The sequence below is a fragment of the Peromyscus californicus genome, unplaced genomic scaffold (assembly GCF_007827085.1).
Source record: "Peromyscus californicus insignis strain IS unplaced genomic scaffold, ASM782708v3 Scaffold_2__1_contigs__length_46816999, whole genome shotgun sequence".
Taxonomy (NCBI): domain Eukaryota; kingdom Metazoa; phylum Chordata; class Mammalia; order Rodentia; family Cricetidae; genus Peromyscus; species Peromyscus californicus.
Genome location: NW_026294540.1, coordinates 25,573,005 through 25,595,057, shown reverse-complemented (window position 1 = coordinate 25,595,057; position 22,053 = coordinate 25,573,005). Strand labels below are relative to the sequence as shown.

The 22,053-nt window shown below is 42.9% G+C and overlaps 1 protein-coding gene across 2 annotated transcripts in view; it reads right to left on the bottom strand.

Annotated features, from left to right (window-relative positions):
• The window catches only part of Baz1b (bromodomain adjacent to zinc finger domain 1B), a 60,945-nt gene that overhangs the window by 19,205 nt on the left and 19,687 nt on the right, over window positions 1–22,053 (bottom strand). For both annotated transcript variants that reach the window (XM_052753971.1, XM_052753972.1), the window contains exons 5-10: window positions 20,882–21,003; window positions 17,689–17,886; window positions 9,234–10,932; window positions 5,851–5,989; window positions 4,933–5,066; window positions 1,112–1,217 (exon numbers count right to left, since the gene is read on the bottom strand). In XM_052753971.1, the coding sequence (XP_052609931.1) occupies window positions 1,112–1,217; window positions 4,933–5,066; window positions 5,851–5,989; window positions 9,234–10,932; window positions 17,689–17,886; window positions 20,882–21,003 (2,398 nt within the window). The remainder of the gene's footprint in view (window positions 1–1,111; window positions 1,218–4,932; window positions 5,067–5,850; window positions 5,990–9,233; window positions 10,933–17,688; window positions 17,887–20,881; window positions 21,004–22,053) is intronic.

Below are 22,053 nucleotides of genomic sequence, written 5' to 3'. Positions count from 1 at the left end.
TAGACTTGATGGTGCACACCTGTAATCCTACCATTTGGGATTCCTGCTATGGCAGGAAGATTTGAGTGAGCTCAAAGCCAGCCTAGGTTACACAGTGCGTTTCAGACTGGCCTGAGCTATAGTGTAAGACGCTGTGTCTCAATTCTCTGGGATGAATTCAGCTCATAATATACAAAATTCTATTATAAAGGGTCTGATAGCTAATCTAGGTTGTCAATTGGACACAAGAGGGAAGAGAGACCCTCAGATGAGGACTTGCTTCCATCATAGGCCTGTGGGCATGTCTGTGGGGCATTTTCTTGATTGCTAGTTGATATAGGAGGATCCAGCCCACTGTGGCCAGCACCATCCCAAAGCAGGTGGAAAGAAGGCAGCTGCAGGTGAGCCTGGGAGCAAGTCAGTCAACACCATCCCTGTGTGACTCCTTCCATGAGCTCCTGCTCCGGCTCTCCTGGAAGACAGCCTGCAACCTATAAGCCAAAATAAACCTTTTCCTCCCCAAACTGTTTTTGGCCACAGTGCTTAATTACAGCAACAGAAACCAAACAAGAACAAGCAGAGAAAAGCAAATCCTAAACTTTGAGAAAAATAGCTTGTTACCAAAAAATCACATTTGGTTTTAAAACAGTGAGTTTTTTTTTTTTTGATTTGTTTCTTTTGAGACAGGGTCTCATGTAGCCCAGGCTGGCCTTTAACTCCTGATCCTAGCCAGGCAGTAGTGGCGCAGGCCTTTAGTCCCAGCACTTGGGAGGCACAGGCAGGCAGATCTGAGTTCCAGGACAGCCAAGGCTACACAGAGAAATCCTGTCTCTAAAAAAATCAAATAAAAAGACCAAACAAATAAACCCCTGATCCTCCTGCTCCCATCTCCTGAGTGCTGGGATTACAGGAATGTACCACACACAGCTTATGAGCTACTTGAGATACAACTCAGGGCTTCACTCATGCTAGGCAAGCACTCTACCAACAGAGCCACACCCCTTGACCAACAGTAAGCTTTGATATGCAAAAATCAAGCAACACAAACAATCCTTAATGTCACTGTTTTAACTGTTTTCTTCTCAGCATTGGAAAGGAATAAACTGAGCAAGCCAATGGGTGTTCCTGTTACCATAGGTTCTGTCCTTGCTTGGGCACCGTGGTCTCCACAGCAGCTTCTAGTGCTGATCCATGGTGTGCATTCACACTCGCATTTTTGCCTAAGTTTGCTTTCTTACCTAAGGAAAACGCAAATGTTAAGTTTAACATTAAAAACCCAACTCCTTATTATAAACCTAAGCAGACTCCATGCCCAGCCCCACAATATACAGATGCTGCCTATTAATCACAGAACATGTTTATAATTACTAAACGATTAAATTTTAATTAATAAAATTTAAGAACTATCTAAAATACTCCTATTCACGAGTATTCATGTTATGTAGGACCATTACATAATATGCAAAGTTATATTATGAGGAAAAATGAAATTCCAAACTTTGAGAAAGTATCTGCTTGTTTAAAAAAAAAAAATGTTTTTAGCTGGGCGGTGGTGGTGCATGCCTTCAATCCCAGCGCTTGGGAAGCAGAGCTAGGTGGATCTCTGAGTTCAAGGCCAGCCTGTAGCACAAAAGCTACATGGAGAAACCCTGTCTCAAAAAAATAAAAAAGAAACAAACAAACAAAAAGTTTTTAAAACAGTGGATATTGGGCTGGAGAGATGGCTCAGAGGTTAAGAGCACCAACTGTTCTTCCAGAGGTCCTGAGTTCAATTCCCAGCACCCACATGGTGACTCACAACCATCTGTAATGAGATCTGGCTCCCTCTTCTGTGTACATAATAAATAAATAAATCTTAAAAAAAAACCAAAAAACAACAGTGGATATTAGTATCGTCTATGTAGTATGCATGGTCCCCAACTCTTTTGTTTGTAGTAATAGTGACAAGCAGTTCCTATTGGAAACTGTATTTTCAAGCCCTTTCCAGGGCTGGCATTTTAGCACAGTAGTCTTAGACTTTCATAATGCTAGGCAGCCACCAGGGTAAACAGCTGGCACTGTACACTGCAAGTAGCAGCTATGGAGCTAAACTCCACATCTGGTAGGGTATGTATAATACACACAATCAATACACAGTACATTACGTTTTTAATGGGATTATCAGACACAACTGCCGAGAACATCTACATTTATTCTCTACAGTTCAACAGCTGCACAGTTTAAACCTTAGGCAAACTACCTTTCAGGGCAGTGGTGGTGCAGCCTTTAATCCCAGCACTCAGAGGCAGAGAAGGTAGATCTCTGTGAGTCTGAGGCCAGCCTGATCTACAGAGTGAGTTCGAAGATAGCTGAGCTACATAAACACACATGCATGCACGCACACAAAAAAAGATATCAGGATAGAAATGACTAAATAACTTTGTATCAAAGCAAATAAAGAAATTGTTCCTTCTGCAAGATGTGGTGGCTCAGCCTTTAATTCCAGCACTTGGGAGGCAGAAGCAGGTGGATATCTGAGTTCAAGGTCAGCCTGGTCTACAGAGTGAGTTCCAGAACAGTCAGGGCTACACAGAGAAACCCTGTGTTGAAAAACCAAAACCAAAACAAAACAAAACAAAAGTAAAATAAAAATTTACCATGAAAAAGCCTTAATGTTTTCACTGCACAAAGAAATGAGTGGTTTTCTTATTAATAATTCCGCAAATATTAAGTTTGCATTAGGAGTGTCTCTAAAGTTATTATAACCCAATGACTCTTAACAGGGAGGGAGCTGCCTGCCACAGGCCGTTTGCAGGGTTTGGAGACATTTGGACGCGGCTACTGACATCTAGGGGTTGAGGTGGAGACGCTACCAAACTTCCTATCAAGGCCCATAGGACATTTTCTAATGACAAAGAAATCGCCTAACTCAAGCATCTTCTAATCTGAAAAAGTTTCTTTCTTTTTGAATATTCAACACATATACACACAATTGAAGAAAGAATAATGTATCCAGAAGAGTACACTTACACTTATTTTACCAATTAATATACCTCATAACCAGCATTCAGATGAAAAATATCAGTGATTCTTCATAACTCTTCTAAATCACCCATTTATTTATTTATTGGAGACAGGGTGGTTCACAAGTGCTGGGCCTCAGAGGACACCAGGCCTGTATACATGTGGTGCAGACACACACAGGCACAACAGCCACGGACATTAAAAAAAAAAAAATTCCATACCCACCCCTGTCAACCTAAAAAAAAAAAGTATTTTTGTTTCAAAAAGGAATAAAAATCAGGCAAGATGTTGCTTGCCTGTAATCCCAGAGACTTGAGAGGTAGAGGCAGGAGAATCAAGAGTTCAAGGTTGTCCTAGGCTACAGAAAAGACTCCAAAGCCAGGGCTCCTGGGCTAAGAGCACTGGCTACTCTTCCATAGGACCAGGGTTTAAATCCCAGAGCCTACATACAGGGCAGCTAACATATCTGTAACTCTAGGTCCAGACAGTCTGATGCCCTCTTCTGACTTCCACTGGTAATAAATGCACATGGCACCACCTTGCACATACATGCAAGCAAAACACATACTTATAATTTTTTTTTTCCCTCTTTGAGTAGCCCTGGCTGTCTTGGAACAACTTGCTCTGTAGATCAGGCTAGCCTCAAATTCATACAGATTCACCTGCCTCTGCCTCCCGAATGCTGGGATTTAAGGTGTGGGCTGCCACCACCACCTGGCTTATTTATAAAACCTTAAAAAAAAAAAAAAAGTCTTCAAAACCATCCTAGTTATGAGATCCCAAGCAGGTGGTGGTCTCCCTGTTTTGTCCCGTTCAACTCCTGGGTTCAAGCAATCCCCTTGCTTCAGCCTTCCAAGGAACTGCAACTGCAGACTCCAGTCTTTGTGCCTTAGTCCCCGTAAACCTTCTGCACCTTTGAGACAGGGTCACACCATGTAGTCCAGGTTGATCTCAAAATCACAACCCTCTTGCCTCAGGATCCTAAGAGCTGAGACTACCTTCACAACAATCAGTCACTTATATAAAGTTAAATATTGTCTATATTCTCCTTACTAGAGCTACAATGCAGTGACATTCAGGAGCTCGACTTTTTTGCCGTCAAACCCCCAGCACACCTAAATTTGCTTTGCATAATACATGGTTCATAATTAATTTTAAAAGTAGAGAAAGAAGGCATGTAACTGTTTCCTTGGTCTCCTACCTCAATTCTAGGTTTGACACCCCTACAGACATTTGTTTATTTACTTTTTTCAGTTTTTCGAGACAGGGTTTTTCTGTGTAGCTTTGGAGCCCATCTTGGAACTCACTCTGTAGCCCAGGTTGACCTCGAACTTACCGAGATCCACCTGCCTCTGCCTCCTGAGTGCTGGGATTAAAGTAAAGGTGTGCACTACCACTGCCTGGCTTTACAGACATTTTTAAGATACAAAATCTGGAAACTATTTCTGTAAAATCTCTAACCACATGCATCAGCTCTTCTCTCATTTTGCTAGGAACAGGGCTACTAGGTTCTCTTCCTCTCTACACGCTCATCTTCACCAAGCTGAGTCGGAAGCTAGGGTGGTCATGAAGAACACAGGCACCTGGGGTACGTGACAGGAAAGGCAGTCCTCAATGTGGCTCCCACCTCAACGTCTGGAGAAGTGTACAACTGCAATCCTGGCACTTAGAGGCTGAGGCCAAAGTATTGATAGTTCTAGTATAGCCTGAACTATAGAGCAAGACACTGTTTCACAGTTTTGGTTCTGGAGCAAACAGCTGTTTGTTTCTGGAGCAATGGTGTAGTCACAGATCCCAGAAGTCACACCTCACAAAGGAGAACCAGTACTCCACAGTGCTTTGTGCTGCTCCATACTTCAGACTTCACGTATTTTGGACATCAACATTTCCCACCTGTGACAGGCTGACACCATACTCTAAGTGAACAGCCTCTGCAGCAGATATACTTACTTCGGGGATAGTAATCCTCATCAGGTGAATTGCTGTGGTCTTTGCGGTGATGCTTGAATCGGTAGTCAATGCTGTTATGTACCCAGCCCTTTTCAATGAACAACCCTGGGACTTCATTTGAGAAGAGCCAGTATCTACAAAGCACAACCAGCACTTAATTAGTAACGTCCACGATAAGTGGGACCGTGGACAGGGAGGAGCAGGAATCCCAGCTGGCAGTGCCTTCCTCCCAATCTGACACAGAGAAGTTGTAAAGAAAGAAAAGGTAACAAAGATGCCTTGGCATCAGGAACTCATCTAAGGCCTGTGTCATTTCTGTAACGTCTATTCTGTATCTTTAGGTTCCACACAATGCATGAATTTAAAATACTTACTTAAAAAAAATGATTTTATGTATGTCAGTGTTTTTTCTTCATGTATGTATATGTGACTGGTGTCCCACTAGAATCAGAGAGGGTGTCAGATGCCCTGGAACTAGAGTTACAAAAGGCTGTGAGTCACCAAACCCAGGTCCTATACAAGAGCAGTAAGTGCTCTTAATCACTGAACCATCTCTGCAGCCCCAAAATATTAAACCATTTTAAAAGAAGTATTTGGATTACAGTTCATCTGTCTGTTATTTAATTTTCCTATCTATGGTACCTTCAAGGACCAGAGCAGATTCTCCCCACCCCCAGCACTGGGAATAGAACCCAAGGATTATGCAAGAGCTCTGCCATAAGCTAGCAGCGAGCCTGGGAGATTGTCTTACCTAACTTTGTAAAGCCAGCATCAGCACCAGTAATAGTTAATAAAGGGACAACAGGCAATCATGCCTACAAACAAGTAGAAAACTGAACAGAACAGTCCATTTCGAGCACCTAACTCGTAACAACAATGACCATCCACAAGACACAGAAATTAAGTCAAGTAACTTACCTGTTATGGTTGCGGTCTGTACCAATAGGCGTCCGGCGGAGGACGAGCTTCGCCTTGGCAATCCCTTCCTGGAAAGCCTTCTCAGCAGCCGCCTTATGCTTCCTCATTCGTTCCTCTTCAGCTTCCCGTTCCAATCTCACTGGTAAAGATTAAAAACCAGAAAGTGTCTGTATGAAGTACATATTTACTGGTCTTTCCTCTGCCATCTAAGGTGGAACTCTATGATCCTCCTACAGTCCTTACATCTTCACAAGGTCACACCCCTCACTGCCACAGGATCCCTAAACAGACCGGGATGAATTAAAGAGAATATATTTCAGTCAAGCTGGATGTGGTGGCACATGCCTTTTATCCCATAGAAGGCAAGTAACCTCTGTAAGCTCAAGGCTAGCCTGGTCTACAGAGGGAGTTCCAGGACAGTCAGGACCACACAGAGAAACCCTGTCTTGAAAAACCAACCCTCCTCCCCCCAAAAAGAAATATTTTGGTCCAGAAGAACCTGACAGCAATCTGTCTTTAATATGTATGTATTTATTTATTTACAGACAGGTTCTCTCTATGTAGCTCTAGCTGGCCTGAAACTTGCAATATAGATCACGCTGGCCTTCAACTCAGAGATCCACCTGCGTCCGCCTCCTGAGTGCTGGGATTAAAGGTGTGTGCCACCACTGCCCATTGCCTGAATGTCACTGACAGAAAAAAACAAACAAACAAACAAACAAAAAGAAAGTAAGGACAGGGAAACAGAGGCAGTAATTATTGTAGAACTGGGAGTATAGTTCAGTGGGAGTATTTGCCTAGCACTCAAATCCAAACGACACACACACAATATTGTACAAACTAACACTTGGCTAATCAGAAAGCTGATGCTTTTTTTCGTTTTTCAGACAGGATCTCACTATGTATCCCTGGTTGGTCTGAACTTAGGGAGATCTTATTCTTGAGTGTGGAAATTAAATGTGTAGGCTACTGTGCCTGCTTTTCCCATTCCTCTTTTTTGGTTTTCCCAGGGTTTCACAGGTTACACAGGGTTTCTCTGTGTAGCTCTGACTGTCCTGGAACTCAGTATTTATACCAAGTGGGCTCGAACTCACAGAACTGCCTGATTCTGCCCCCACCCCACCCCACCCCACTGGGTTTAAAGGCATGCAGCACAACTACCACACTACTTTTTTTCTTTAAAATAAAGTCATTACCTGGGGGGCTGGAGAAATGACTCAGAGTTGGGAGCACTTCCTGCTCTTACAGAGGATCTCGATTCACTTTTCAGCACACCCACATGGCAGCTCACAACCATAAGTAACTTAAGTTCTAGGGGCACCAGGCAGATATATGGTACACATATATACGTACAGACAAAGCACTGTTTTATATAAACATATAAAACAAAGAGTAATACAAGAATTAATGTTATTACTTCCTATGATGAAAGAAAAATCATGGGGTTAGGAGAGTTGAGACAGAGTCTCATATAGCCCAGGCTGGCCTCCAACTTGATTGACATGTGGAATTTTGTTCAATAAAAACAGTCCATTGGTCGGGCAGTGGTGGTGCATGCCTTTAATCTCAGGACTTGGGAGGCAAAGGCAGGAGGATTTCTGTGAGTTCAGGGCAAACAAATGAAGTTCCAAGACAGCCAGAGCTGTTGCACAGAGAAACTCTGTCCTGAAAAAAAAAAATCAAAAACAGACGAACAAAAACAACAAATAAACAAAACCAAAACCAAACAAGTCTATCAATCTAGACTTTAAGTTTTTCCCTGTCAAATTCTAGTACTATAATGTTCAGAAGACTGCTATTTACAATGTCATAATGCTTACATCAGACCCTCCATCTCTGATGATCATATCTACAATATGGGGAAAATATAGAAACATTCATCAACAGATAGGATTTTGAAAAAATAAAGTAAAAATCTATTTATTTAAAATTTAATATTGATTTTTTAAAATTAGCTCAGTATGGTAGCATATGCATTTAATCCCAGCATTTGGGAGGCAGAGCCAGGAAGATCTCTGAGTTCCAGGCAAGCCAGGGGAACACAGTAAGATACCGCCTCAACAAAACTAAACAACATGGGGCTGGAGAGATGGCTCAGAGGTTAAGAGCACTGGCTGCTCTTCCAGAGGTCCTGAGTTCAATTCCCAGCACCCACATGGTGGCTCACAACCACCTAATGAGATCTGGCTCCCTCTTCTGGTCATACATAATAAATAAATAAATCTTTAAAAAAAAAAATAAAGCTATACCTAGAAATTTCAAGTTATTTAAAAAAAAAAACTAAACAACATGGAAAAGCTTGGGCTAGTGGTTAGTGGTACAGTGCTTGCCTGGCCCATTCAAAACCCTCTATTTGATTCCTGGAACCACAAAAATATGTTCAAGTATAAAATTTGTGGCCTTTAATAAAGTTTTCTAGACTGGTTAACAGTATAATTACAGCAGTTACAGAAGAGATTAAGTACAAAAGTAAATGTTAAAGACAGAGCTGGTGAAGACATGGAAAATCAAAACCCTCATCACCCTGGTGATAAGAATGTAAAACTGTACAGCCGATTTGTAAATGGCCCGGGAACACTTCAAATAGCTAAGCATGCTACAGAACTCAGTAATTTCATTCCTAGGCATATATCTCACCTGCCGCAAAACACTATTTACATAGGTTATTATTACCTGGTTTACTACCATCCCCAGGCCCCCCACTTATTTGTTTGCTCATTTCTTTCTTTCTTTTTTTTTTAAAGATTTATTTATTGTGTATACAATGTTCTGTCTGCCTGTATCCCTGCAGGCCAGAAGAGGGCACCAGATCTCATTACAGATGGTTGTGAGCCACCATGTGGTTGCTGGGAATTGAACTCAGGACCTCTAGAAGAACAGTCAGTGCTCTTAACCTCTGAGCCATCTCTCCAGCCCCTTATTTCTTTATTTAATAAGTATTATGGGTGTTTTGCCTACATGTATGTCTATGCACCACTGCATGATTGTGGAGGCAAGAAGTGGGGGGTTGGATCCTCTGGAATTAGTTGTGAGCGGCCATGTGGGTCCTGGGAATTGAACCCAGGTCCTCTGGAAGAACAGCCAGTGCTCTTAACTGCTAAGCCATCTCTCCAGCACACACACACACACACACAATTATGTGGAAGTGCACAAAGCCACTCAGCTGAGCACGGAAGCTACACAGTAAGTGTCAGGAAAGCCTGGGCTAATAATAAGAGCTTGTTTCAAAACTATGAGAAAACAAAAATATCTTAGAGAGTGCTAGGTTACTACACACAGAACAAGTTAATAGTTATGACAGATACCCTACCATTATTCCAGTACTTTCTGTTCTTCTCCTACCCACAAAAAGGCTTTCCTGACCCTCTCAGGACAAATTTTACCTTTGGTCTCTCTCTCCTGGATCTCCCGCTTCCTCTTAGCTTGCATGCTAAGCAGCCTCCTGCTCTTGACAGCACTGATCATGTCATCTGCTTCCATTTCGACTTGGTGCTCAATCTTCACGATTTCTTTTTTCCTGTCCATCTTGCCTAGCCCGTTCTCCTCTTTGCCGTTTTCTTTATTTCTGGCTTCCATCTCCTTCCGCTTTTGTTTTTCCGCTCTCTTCTTATCATTCTCCTCCTTCAGCACAGCAAGCCGCTCCTTCCACAACTCTGCAGACATCTGCTGTCTTGTCTCCATGTGGTCTTGCACAGAGTACGTCATGAGAATCCGGTGGCACAGAGCTGTCAATATCCGCAGCTTCTCCTCTGAGGTCAGCTCAAAGAACTCTGAGGTCTCGAGCTTCTCTAGGAACTCATCCTGCACCTCGTTATCCTCAAATGGGGTGGAATCTTTATTGTCCTCGGTTTCCGAGCCCTCACTGTCCTCCTGCACATCACACCTGCGCAAGCAGAGCCGGACCAGCTCTGAGACAGAATGCAGAGTGAGGGGGATCTCCGACAGTTTCATCCCCAGTTCTCCGTAGTCTTCTGCAATTTCATCCTGAAGTAAGGTCTGGAGCAGAATGACCAGCACTCTGTTCAAGTACAAAAAACCACCTTTATCTGCACTCAGGGCTTCCATTAGGGACACAGCAGTGATGGGGTACTGAGCATCAGGCAAGAGCAACCCCGAGTAACAGCTCAAGAACTCCACCACCAGGGCCACATCCCCAAAAAGGGTGTTGGGCAGCCCTTCAGGGGTATCTACCAGCTTGAATGCCGGGAGGTTTCTGCCACCTAACTCCTGGTCCTCATATCGCTTCTGCTTTTCTAACTTCTCCAGCATTTCCTTCTCTCTCCGTTCTTTGGCTTTTGCCCGCAACCTCTCCTTCAGCTCCTGTCGTTTCTTTTTCAGATATTCCTTCCGTTGCTCTTCAGACATCGAGGCCCACCTCTTTTTATGTTCCAGGAGCTCGTAGCGTTTCTGCACCAGAGTCCGCAGCTCTTCTGGAAGACGGGCTCTATCTTCATTGGAGAGGATACGAGCTGTTTTGGAGATAACGCAGGACAGGGCGCTCTTCTTGTCCTCTTTGTCTTTATTTTCTTTGTAATAGGCAATCAGGTGCAGGGCGGCAGGAGGCAGGTGTTTATGAGGTTTCCCAGAGGACCTTGGCACACCCCCAGAACTCCGTGGGGCTCGAGTCATCTTCTGGGTCCCTTTGGCCATATCCAACAGAGTCATCTGCTTCATTTTGGTCTTGGGAGTCTTCACGCACTTGCTGGGTGATTTGGAACTGCCTGTGGACTTCTGACCGTTCAGGATGCCTTTGCTTCTGCCCCTGGCCTTCAGAGGTTTGTCACTGTGCTTCCCTGGCTTCCTGGTGCCTGGGCCCTTCTTGGGAATGTGGAAGCTGTGGAGCTTGTTGGGGGACATGATTTTCATCACCTCTTCCAACTGCTCTTCTGGAGACTTGGAATTCTTTGAGTTCTTCACTTTAAGTGGTGGGCCATTTAACGACTTCTCCAAGTGCACATGGCACCACAGTTTAGGGTTGAGTGGGGAACTCAGAGAAGAATTGTCTCTTTTAGGTTTCTTTGAGGGTTTCCGGTCTGGAGATCCAGTATTCCTCCTCTTGGTGGAGGGGTTGAGAGTCATATACTAAAATTTAAGAATAGGAGCAAAATTACTTTTAAAAATGAAGGGTAACAAGCAATATTTAAGCACTGGAACGGTGGGTGCTCTTCTCCATTACACAAGTAAAGCTACACATCCAGGGCTGACACAGTGAGACTGTGTCTCCAAACAAAACTACACTCCGCTGATGTGGTGAAGGAAGACCTGTGACCCCAAAACTTAGGCAGTGGAAGCAAGAGAACCAGAAGTTTGAGGTCTATCTTTATTACATACCAGTGTGAGGCCAGCCTGACTCACCTTAGACTCTGTCTCAATATCCCCGGTCCCTTAAAATGTGCACTGTGGAGCTGTACGGTTCAGTGATAGGATGCTTTTCTAGTTTATGTGAGCACTTGGGTTCCACCTTAAGCTCTACAACAAAAACCCATCATCCTTTGACATTAGATGCTTTACACAGCTAGCTCTGTGTTTAGATATGCATGAGGTTCTCAAATATTTTAATGAAATCCATGAACACTTTCTCCAGCTGTAACAACATATAAAAACTATGCCTACAATTTCCAAAGTCTATCAGTGAGCCCCAGATTAGGAAATAACTGATCCAGCATCACAAGACTTTAAGAAGTACCACTCTGGGGGAGGGGAGGACTAAGAGAGAAGGGAGGGGAAACTGTAGTTGAGATGTAATATATGAGAGTAAAAACAAAAATAAAAATAAATAAAAAACAGACTACTACTCTCAACCTTGGGTATAGCTCAGTGGTAGAGCACCTGCCTAGAATCCCCCAGTGAGGGGCTGGGGTGTGGCTCAGTGGTAGAGCACCTGCCTAGAATCCCCCAGTGAGGGGCTGGGGTGTGGCTCAGTGGTAGAGCACCTGCCTAGAATCCCCCAGTGAGGGGCTGGGGTGTGGCTCAGTGGTAGAGCCCCTGCCTAGACTCCCCCAGTGAGGGGCTGGGATGTGGCTCAATGTAGTTCACATGCCTAACACTAAAAGCCTGTATTCGATCCCTGAAAACGTGGGGTTTGGGAGTAGTCCTGCACTTGAAATGAAAAGTCAGATCTTAATCCTTTAATTTTATGTCTCAGCTTCAATAGTTTGTGCTTTAAGTAGAATATACTATCTAAATACATTTGTCTCAACCCAGAGGCACATGTTACTGTGAAAACATAAGTATGGAGAGTGACTTCCTTGTCCTCTCCCGTGATGAGAAACTCACTTCTATGAATACATGAACTACAAGCTCTAGAATTTCTCATTTATTTTATATAGCTCTTATTCATCCTGTGTGCTAGGGGTGGCATGCATATGCCATGATGGGTGTGTGGTCAGAAATGCCAAGGAGTTGGGGCTCTTCCCACCATGTGGGTCACAGGGATTGGATTCAGATGGTCAGCCTTGGCCACAAGTATCTTTACCTACTGGGCTCTATTGCCAGCCCCAACTGCTTATAATAATTTCAATGCCCCCCATTCGTTCTCTCTGGCACCCTAGTTTACAATCCTCCAATCTCACAAGACTTTAAATCCATCCCTTTTTATCACATTTTCAACATCTCAACCTGTTGGTTCTTCTTTTTTAAGAGATGGGGTGTCAGAGCCAGGCATGGTGGCTCACACCTATGATTCCAGCACTCAGGATTGAGAAGCATGAGGGATTCCCAAATTTCAGGACAGCTAGCTAGGGCTACACAGGGAGACCCTGTCTGAAAAAAAACAAAAACAAAAACAAAAACAACAAAAACAAATACCCTTCCAAATAAATAAAAATAGGATCTCATTATAGTGCCCAGGATGACCTCAAGACTCTGGACTCAAAACCATGCTCCTAAGCAAGCCTGAGTAGTAGACAGGACCCAGCAAATGGACCACCATGACTGGCTTCCACCCTACTTCACCTCAATTTAATTCTAGGCAATCATTACAATCCATCACATAGAACCCTACAATTTTCGTCATATTCCGCATTTACTTGGAAAACCCCAGTTTGCTCTGCCCCAGGCTGTACATGTTCATCATAACCATGGTTGGAACAGAAACTACAACAAATCCCTTGCTGGCACACCCAGAGACTCTGCCCCAGGCTGTACATGTTCATCATAACCATGGTTGGAACAGAAACTACAACAAATCCCTTGCTGGCACACCCAGAGACCCTAGCTGGCCCCACACTCCCAGGACGTTCCCCTCGAGTCCATTCCCCTTTCCACTACTACACTCACCTCTTCTGGCTCCTCAAGCCTCCAGACCTCATTTCCCTCACACACAATTAGTTAAGAGGTGGCCTGGCATGGTTGCTCATACTTACAATCCAAGCACTCCAGAGGCTGAGGTTGAAAGACTGACATGTACGAATGAGTCTGAGGTCAGCTTGGACTAGTGTGAGATAGTCTATCAGAAATAAAACAAAAGGTAGGTGGGGTAGAGGGCTAGTGTGGAATCACACCACACACCTGAAATTCCAACAGTTGGGAAACTGGGAGGATTTTCTCATGCTCAAAGTCAGACTTCACTATAGTGTCAGACCTAGTTTCAAACACAAACCAAAAAGACTTAAGAGTTTAGAATCTGGTCCACTGGACACAATAGCAGTTTCTGATTCACTATGTATTAAATTTTTAACTGATTTTAATATTTTAAAGAATGAAATTGTAAGTCAGGTGTGAAATGTACAAGACTGCAATCCCAGCACTTGAAAGACAGGGAGGGGCAGGAGGGTTAGGAGTTCAAGGTCAGCCTGGGCTACATGAAACCATGTCTCAAAACAAAACAAAACAAAAAAAGGAACAGAATAAGCCAAATAGTAAAGTTGACAATTAAAATACAAACTAAGCCGGGAGCTGGTGGCACACACCTTTCTAGCACTCGGGAGGCAGAGGCAGGCAGATCTCTGTAGGCCAGCCAAAGTGAAATGAGATAGTTAAACAAGAGTTCACTTTAGGAAAAAGACTAATGACAACTTCTACTCCAGGCAGCAGCTATGCATGAGGACAACCCACGAGACTTCCCATTCGTGAATGGACAGGGTTAACTGAAGAAAATTGTGGGAGTGGATTGCACACAGGCCAGTGAACAGGATAGAGACTACAAAACATGAGCTTGAGAGCCCCTAAGATAGGCACAGGGGAATAGCTAAGGTGATAGAAACCTAAGAACCAAGAGGTAAAAGTATGATGCTCTGGAGAGTGCTAGAGCTGCCAGGGTTAGAAACTGTTACTAAGATGTCCAACAATGTCAACTGAGGTTTAGTCAGGCATGGGGGAACATGGGTGTTATCCCAGTATTCAGGAGGGAAGGAAGGGGAGCAGTTCAAAGAGGACAACCTGGGCTGTACAAAATTCTGTCTCAAAAAAGAATAAGAAAAAAATTAAACATTAAGGACAGAATCAAAGAAAGAAGCCCATAGAACCACAAGAAAACAGAAAAGCAAAACAGTTGGACTTGAGAGGCTAGGCCACAATTAAACTCTTCTGGCTAGTTAGTAACTAAACCCACCAACTTTAAAGCCCAAGCTGACTTTTCAGAATTCCAGGGCATATTGGCACATGCCTACCAATCAGTCCCTCAGGAAGCTGAGGCAGGCCTGGCTATATAATGAAAGTCTGTCTCAAAATGGAAAAAAAAAAAAAAAAAAAAGCCCTATCAACTATAGGTTAGTCTTTTTTTTTTTTAAAGATTTATTTATTATGTATAGTGAGTGTTCTGTCTGCATATATCCCTGCAGGCCAGAAGAGGGCACCAGATCTCATTATAGATGGCTATGAGCCACCATGTGGTTGCTGGGAATTGAACTCAGGACCTCTGGAAGTGCAGTCAGTGCTCTTAACCTCTGAGCCATCTCTCCAGCCCCATAGGTTAGTCTTTTAACTGGCTGCTTTAGTGCCCAATTAAAACTGAATGCTTTGCTCCATAGCAGCCTTCTCAGGACAAAGGTTTCACCATCTTACAGAACAACTCTAACCATGACTCCTAAGATACCTTCCCCCAAAGTAGAATTTCCTGGTTGTAGTTTCCCAGAACTAAATATCAAAATGTTAAAGAGGAATAAGCAAAAGTCAATAACTTATCCAAGGTTACATTCATTTATAGACAATAATAATATAAGTATTTCAAATAGTGGAGTATTTCTGAGACAGTCTGGCAAACCCCAGCAGCAAGTGAAAACAAGTGTATGCTTTCAGACTGGCCTCCTCTTCAAGTAGTCCAAACAACTGCACAACAGGACAAACACACCAACACTCCAGCTGATGCTCAGGTGCATACTAAAAGTCTTAAGAAAAAGAAACTAGTCAGGCGGTGGTGGCGCACGCCTTTAATCCCAGCACTCAGGAGACAGAGCCAGGCGGATCTCTGTGAGTTTGAGGCCAGCCTGGTCTACAGAGCGAGATCCAGGACAGGCACCAAAACTACATAGAGAAACACTGTCTCGAAAACCAAAAAAGAGAGAAGAGAGAGACAGACAGACAGACAGACACTAGCAGGCAGCAGTGGCTCACACCTTTAATCCCAGCACTCAGGAAGCAGAGGCAGGTGGATCTCTGAGTTCGAGACCAGCCTGGTCTACAAAGTGAGTTCCAGGACAGCCAGGGCTGTTGCACAAAGAAAACCTGTCTCGAAAACCAAAAAGGAAAACAAAAACAAAAACAAAAAACACAAAAGGGAGAGAAAAAGAAAAAGAGACAAAATTTCATTTTAAGATTTTAAATATATACCTTTAAAAGGTATCATTAGAACTGGGATGTCCAACTCAATGATTCTATTTCTATTTTTTTTAAATAATTACATAAAATAATTTAAATACAATTTAAAATAAGGTGCTTTCACTTCTGCTTAGAAGTATACTGTTAAGAAGAAATAATATGGACAGTTAATTGAGAAGAGTTCCAGCCACTATTTTCATCAAGTCACACCACATTTAAAAAAGAAAAATTTGTTTCTTCCTAAAAAAAAAAATGAAGAAATAAACTCACCCAACCCCCTCCCAACAGGCCGGCTCCCGGCGTGAGCAGTCCTTCAGTAGCTGGATCATCTCAGCATGAAGCATGCTGGGTAGTCACAGCCAAATGGGAGCCGGCATGGCTGGACTCAGGGGGATCTGAAAAAGTATAAAACCACTTATGTGCTAAGGGTCTCCACTATCTTCCATTCGGCACAGGGCGAAGGCCCTTTCTCACTGCTAAATAGTTATGACAGTAACATGAGAGGCCACAAGAAAAAAAGAAGGTATAGTATTCTACTTTGTTCTCATCACAAAGAACAGGACCACCAGGACTGTACGGCAGAGAAAATGTTTCTGGGTCTATAACAATGGGGAAATAATCTGCAGCAATTCAATCTGAAACAGAATTTAATAATAAAAGCAGCTTATCTAAGCAGTCAGACCAACTGGAAACACTGTCAATGAGTGCCTGGTATCTTTGTAGGTGTGTATGTTTCTGTCTTTATGTGATCTGTACACATGAGTGCAGGTGAGCTGAGTGGCCAGAGGTGTCACATTTATAGGAGTGAAGTCTCAGCCAGTTGTGAGCTGCCTGACATGACGTGCTGAAGTTGGGTCCTCTAGGAGAGAAGCAAGTGTTCTTAACCATTCAGCCATCTCTCCAGACTCACATGCCTGATTCTTATTGCTCTAGTTTGGGTTTTTTATTTGTCTGTTTGTTTTGAGACAGGGTCTCGCTATGTAATCCTGGCACTTACTGTGTAGACCAGACTACAGAGTTGAACCCACAGAGATCCACTTACTTCCTGAGTGTTGGGAATGAAGTCAGGTGCTAGCTACCACATGCACATATCTCGTCTCTTTCGTTACTCACTGCACAGGGACAGAACCCAGGGCCTCTCATGATAAACAAGTATTCTATCACCAAGAGACAACCCCAACCTTTCCCACTCTTCTCAGTCACTCAAACAACACAGCAGGAGTTTGAAGGCAATATTCATAAAGAACTTATCTCCATCTCTCTGTTTTTAGTAAGTTAGTTGGGAAGGTTTTTTTGATTTTGTTTCATTTTGCTGCAGTGCTGGATACTGGGCCCAGAACTTCCCACAGAGAGAAAGAAGAATGGAAACAAAGGAGTTGGGGGAGGTGCCTAAGCCAAAATCTTGGCTGTCACCCACTTTTATTTGGTTCTAATTAGTGCTTGCTGGTCTCTTAACTCAGAGATCTGTCTGCCTCTGCATCTCAGATTAAAGGTGTGCATCACTATGTTCAGCACATAAATTCAGTTTAGTTAATACAATTTTTAAACTTTTATTAACATCCTGGTTAGTATTTTGTTAGCTTGACCCTAGCTAGAGTTATCTGGAAAAGAAACCTCAACTGAGAAAATGCTTCCATCAAACTGCCCACAGGCAAGACTATAAAGCATTTTCTTGACTGATGATTGATTTGGGAAGGCCCAGCTTTCTGTGGGTGGTGCCACCCCACAGCTGGGAGGGTGGCTGCAAGTTGTATAAGAAAGCAGACCAAGCAAGCCACAGAGAACAAGCCAATAAGCATCATCCATCCATGATCTTTGCTTCAGTTCCTGAATGAATTATCGGTTGTTAAGAGTTCACAATCTATCTGGGCAGTGGTGGTGCACGATTTTAATGCCAGCATTTGAGTTCAAGGCCAGCCTGGTCTACCGAACTAGTTCCAGGACAGTCAAAGCTACAAAAAGAAACCCCGGCTTGAAGAATTCAAAATCTGCCATAAATCTAATTCTACTGTGAGTTACTAGAGAACAGGAACTTATCTAGCAATGCTTTATTTAGGTGTCCAACATTAACAGTGACCTTACCTTATACGGGTCAAGTAAAAAGTCACTGAATTTGCTAGGCAGGGAATATTTCTTCACCAATTCATCTTCTACCACCCAAGGTGCATTTTCACCAGTACCGGCACGTAAGGCATTATGCCGAATAAAGTACCGAAGTATCTCCTTATTTGGTGGTCTCTCTGTTCGAATCAAGCTGTCTGCTGGCACATTGCTGATGATCTAGGTGAAAAAGAAACAAAGAACTCAGCACTGGGACCATAAGCAATTAAGAATGAGAACAAACACACCGTCTCCAAAAGAGAAAGGATGAATTGTAACTCCATGGGGGAGGGGGAGGGGAACGGACAGACGGCCACCTATAAATTAGAAGAAAAAGCAGAATTTTGAGATAGAATTTCAACTTAAAAGAATCCCTGGGTAATCTGTCCATAAAATGTCAATTAAAATGAGTATACACTTTCCAACTTCACACCAGCAACTTCTCTGGCTACGACTTTATCTTCGGAAGTAAACAGGAAGTCTTTTAGTAGAAGAGGATGAGGATTACCTAAAGATCCATCCATCAAGGATTCATGCTTGGTGCATTCCTATAATCTCAGCACTGAAAGGCTGAGGGAGGATGACAGTGAGCTTGTGGCCAGCCTGGGTAACATATAGCCAAACCTTGTCTCAAAAATACAGAAGAAAACCGAGAGGTGGTGGCAGCACACATCTTTGTTCCCAGCACTCAGGAGGCAGAGGCATGTGGATCTCTGAGTTCCGAGGCCAGCCTGGATCTACAGAGGGAGTTCCAGGACAGCCAGGGCTACTCGGAGAAACTCTGTCTCAAAAACCAAACAACAAAAACACAAGAAAAACAAAGCAGTTGTCTGGGCTTCCCCAAAAGCTTTGAGTCAGAGGCAGTCCCAGCAGGACAGCGGAGGAGTCTCCTTGTTTCATAAGCTACTCCAGTGACTATCTCACACACTACTATCTCACTTCACAGTTTAAGAATATTTAATGAAAACAAGCCGGGCGGTGGTGGCGCACGCCTTTAATCCCAGCACTCGGGAGGCAGAGACAGGCGGATCTCTGTGAGTTCAAGGCCAGCCTGGTCTACCAAGTGAGTTCCAGGAAAGGTGCAAAGCTACACAGAGAAACCCTGTCTCGAAAAACCAAAAAGAATATTTAATGAAAAAAAAAAAAAGAATATTTAATGAGCTGGGTGGTAGTGGCGCACACTTTTAATCCCACCACTTGGGAGGCAGAGGCGGATCTCAGTGAGTTCGACGGATCTCAGTGAGTTAGAGCCCAGCCTGGTCTACAGAATGAGTTCCAGGACAGCCAGGACTGTTATACAGAGAAAACCTGTCTTGAAAAACCAAAAACCAAGCAAACAAACAAACAAAAGAAAACCACAGATGCTTATTCTAAGTTAATGAAAGGGGCAAGATACAAACAATATATTTATTATATTTTTTTCTCTACCTTTAAAAGCCACTGGAGTCCTAACTACTGATAACCAATTCATATGCACCAATGATTATCTCCAAGTGTGGGATGACAGATCATTTATTTTTTGGTTGAACTTTATCTTCCCATAACCAGTGCTTATGACTTGTGAACAATCTGTACCATCATTAGGAAAATAAATGAAAGTAGATGAGTTTGCCCAGCATGTTTTAACTAGCTAATCATTAAATGAGAGGTAAGAAATTCACCTATGTGTTCAGATCACTAACTGTAAAACAGTAGGAGCTGTCAAAATTCTAAGCAACGGGGAGAGAGAACAATACAAACAAAAAAGTTTCTCCTCCCTACTCCCCCCTCCAAAAAAACCATGGTACCACACTTCTGTAATCCCAGCATTCAAGATGATTGTTACAAGTTTTGAGGCCAGCTTGGACTACACAGTCAGCTTTAGGCAAAGCCACAGCTATACAGCAAGACCCTGCCTCAAAGCAAAAGGCCAAAAAACTGGTTGGCGAGTCTTCCCATAGAAGATCTTTGCCAGTGTTAAACCTCACAGGGCTGAGCACCTTCTTGTATGAAAGGCTTATCTATGAAAACAAACATATGATTGCCTTCAACATCCTAGTTCTCTTTCCAATTAAATTTAAAATTCTACTCATGTACATGTAGAAACACGAAAATAATATGCCAGTATTTCTTAAATCTAAGGTATAATCAATGAAATATATATTTTCTTCTTCTTCTTCTTTTTTTTTTTTTTTTTGGTTTTTCGAGACAAGGTTTCTCTGTGTAACTTTGCGCCTATCCTGGAACTCACTCTGTAGACCAGGCTGGCCTCGAACTCAGAGATCCACCTGCCTCTGCCTCCCGAGCGCTGGGATTAAAGGCGTGCGCCACCACCGCCCAGCCCATACAGTTTATTTACAATTTAAGAACTGTTGTTTTCTGACTCAAGGTCTCATGTAGCCCAGGCTCCCTCAACCCCACTGTGTGACAAAGGATGACCTTCAACTCCTGAGTCTCCTGCTTCCATACCCAATTACCAGGATTAGAGCGAGGAAATAAACCCTTGCCAGCTGCTTTTTAACACATCCCGACTCTGAACATGTTAAAGGACATATTAAAAAGCAGGCCTGGAAATAGCTCCACGATAGATAGCACATGTCTAACATGCAGGAAGGGCTGGGATTGAGCCTTAGTCCCACGTGAAAAATTAAAAATGTAAAAGCCACACACCTTACAGTTGGGCATGTAACTCAGTATAGAACACTTGCTGACCACAGCAAGGCTAAGTTCAATACCTGGCACGAGAGTAGGAAGAGTTTAAAAAAAGCAAAAGTAAAAAAGAGCAGTACTATGTGACGTTAAGGGCGCCGACTAGGGCAAGTCATTAGCTGGAGCTTTACAAGATTCCTCATAAAAGCACTGTAGGAGGGATTCCTCTTGTAACCTCACTTATGTTACAAATGCCTCTTCTTTTACTTTGAAAAAAGGAAATGAAAATTCCTTAGCAATGATGTGACTAATAGCAAAAGTTTCTAGTTTCCAAACTGAGATGCTCAAATGCAAAGTTATTCTTACAGTCTGCCAATTCCTACAAAGAAAAGGCGTACATACTACCTTCTAAAGGAAAAAGTCAGAAAACACTCCAAATTTCTATGATGAAGACACTCCTTTACATTTTTCCTTAGCACATTTTCTCCAAGAAAACCAGCCCTCTAATACTGTCTTAAAATCTACTAATGGAAGAGGGTTAACCAACCTTATCTTCACTTTGTAGCTTCACATCGTATTTGTGAGGCAGAAATTTTGGAGGAGCCCATTTCCTTTCTCCTTTTTTTAACGAAGTAGGAAGTTTTCGTGGAGACCTACGTGCTCTGTCATCTAGTCAAATCAATAGAAAATTAGCAAATAATAATAATAAATTATTTTAATTCAGCTTATTCACTCACAACTAATAACTTGACTCAGTTCCTCACTTACACCAGGCAATGGTGATGTGACCCAAAGATGAGATGTGATACCTGTAACTTCAAGGAGCTAGCTACACAAAAAGTCAGTTAAGTAAATAAATGGTTACAAGCCACAATACAGTCTGACAAGCACAGATACTCTGAGCACAGAAAAGGAATACTCTGGAAGGTGAGCATGAAACACCTAAAAAGAGTATGAGTAATGGGCTAAAAAGATGGCCTGGACCTGGCTTAGATTCCCAGCACCCACATGGTGATTCACAACTGTCTGTAACTCCAGAGGACCCAATGCCTTTTTCTGGCCTCTGTGGGCACCAGGCATCCATATGGTAAAGACATACATGAAGGCAAAACACCTATACACATAAAATAAGGAAATAATAAAACAAGGTTAAAAAAGTCAGGATAACCGCCAGTGTTAAATCTAACAAAAAACAACTGGGACTGGTGAGATACTTCGGAGGTTCAGAGCTGCAGAGGTTGGTCTTTCAGAGGACCAAGGTTTGGTTCCCAGCACTCACAAGGACTCACAAGCAAAGGTGATCCCAGTTCCAGGAAACTCTAATGCCCTCTAGTGGCCTTTGTGGGCACTGCATGCATGTGGTGCACAGACATACATGCAGGTGAAAAATACCCATCAACGAAAATAAAGTTAACAAACAAACAAACAAAAAACAAACTGGCTATTTCTCCAGAAGACCTGGGTTTGATTTCCAGCACCCACATGGCAGCTCACATCTATATCTCCAATTCCACACAATCTGACACCTTCTGGCCTCCATAGGCACCAGGCATGCAAGTGGTACACAGACATACATGCAGGCAAAACACTCACACACACACAATTTTTAAAAATTCAAAAAGTAAAACAAGTCTTAAAAAAAAAAATTTCTGTACCTGGCAAGTAAGAGGTCATCTGCAACCTGATTAAAAACTGTATCGTAAGTCATTAGAAGGCAGA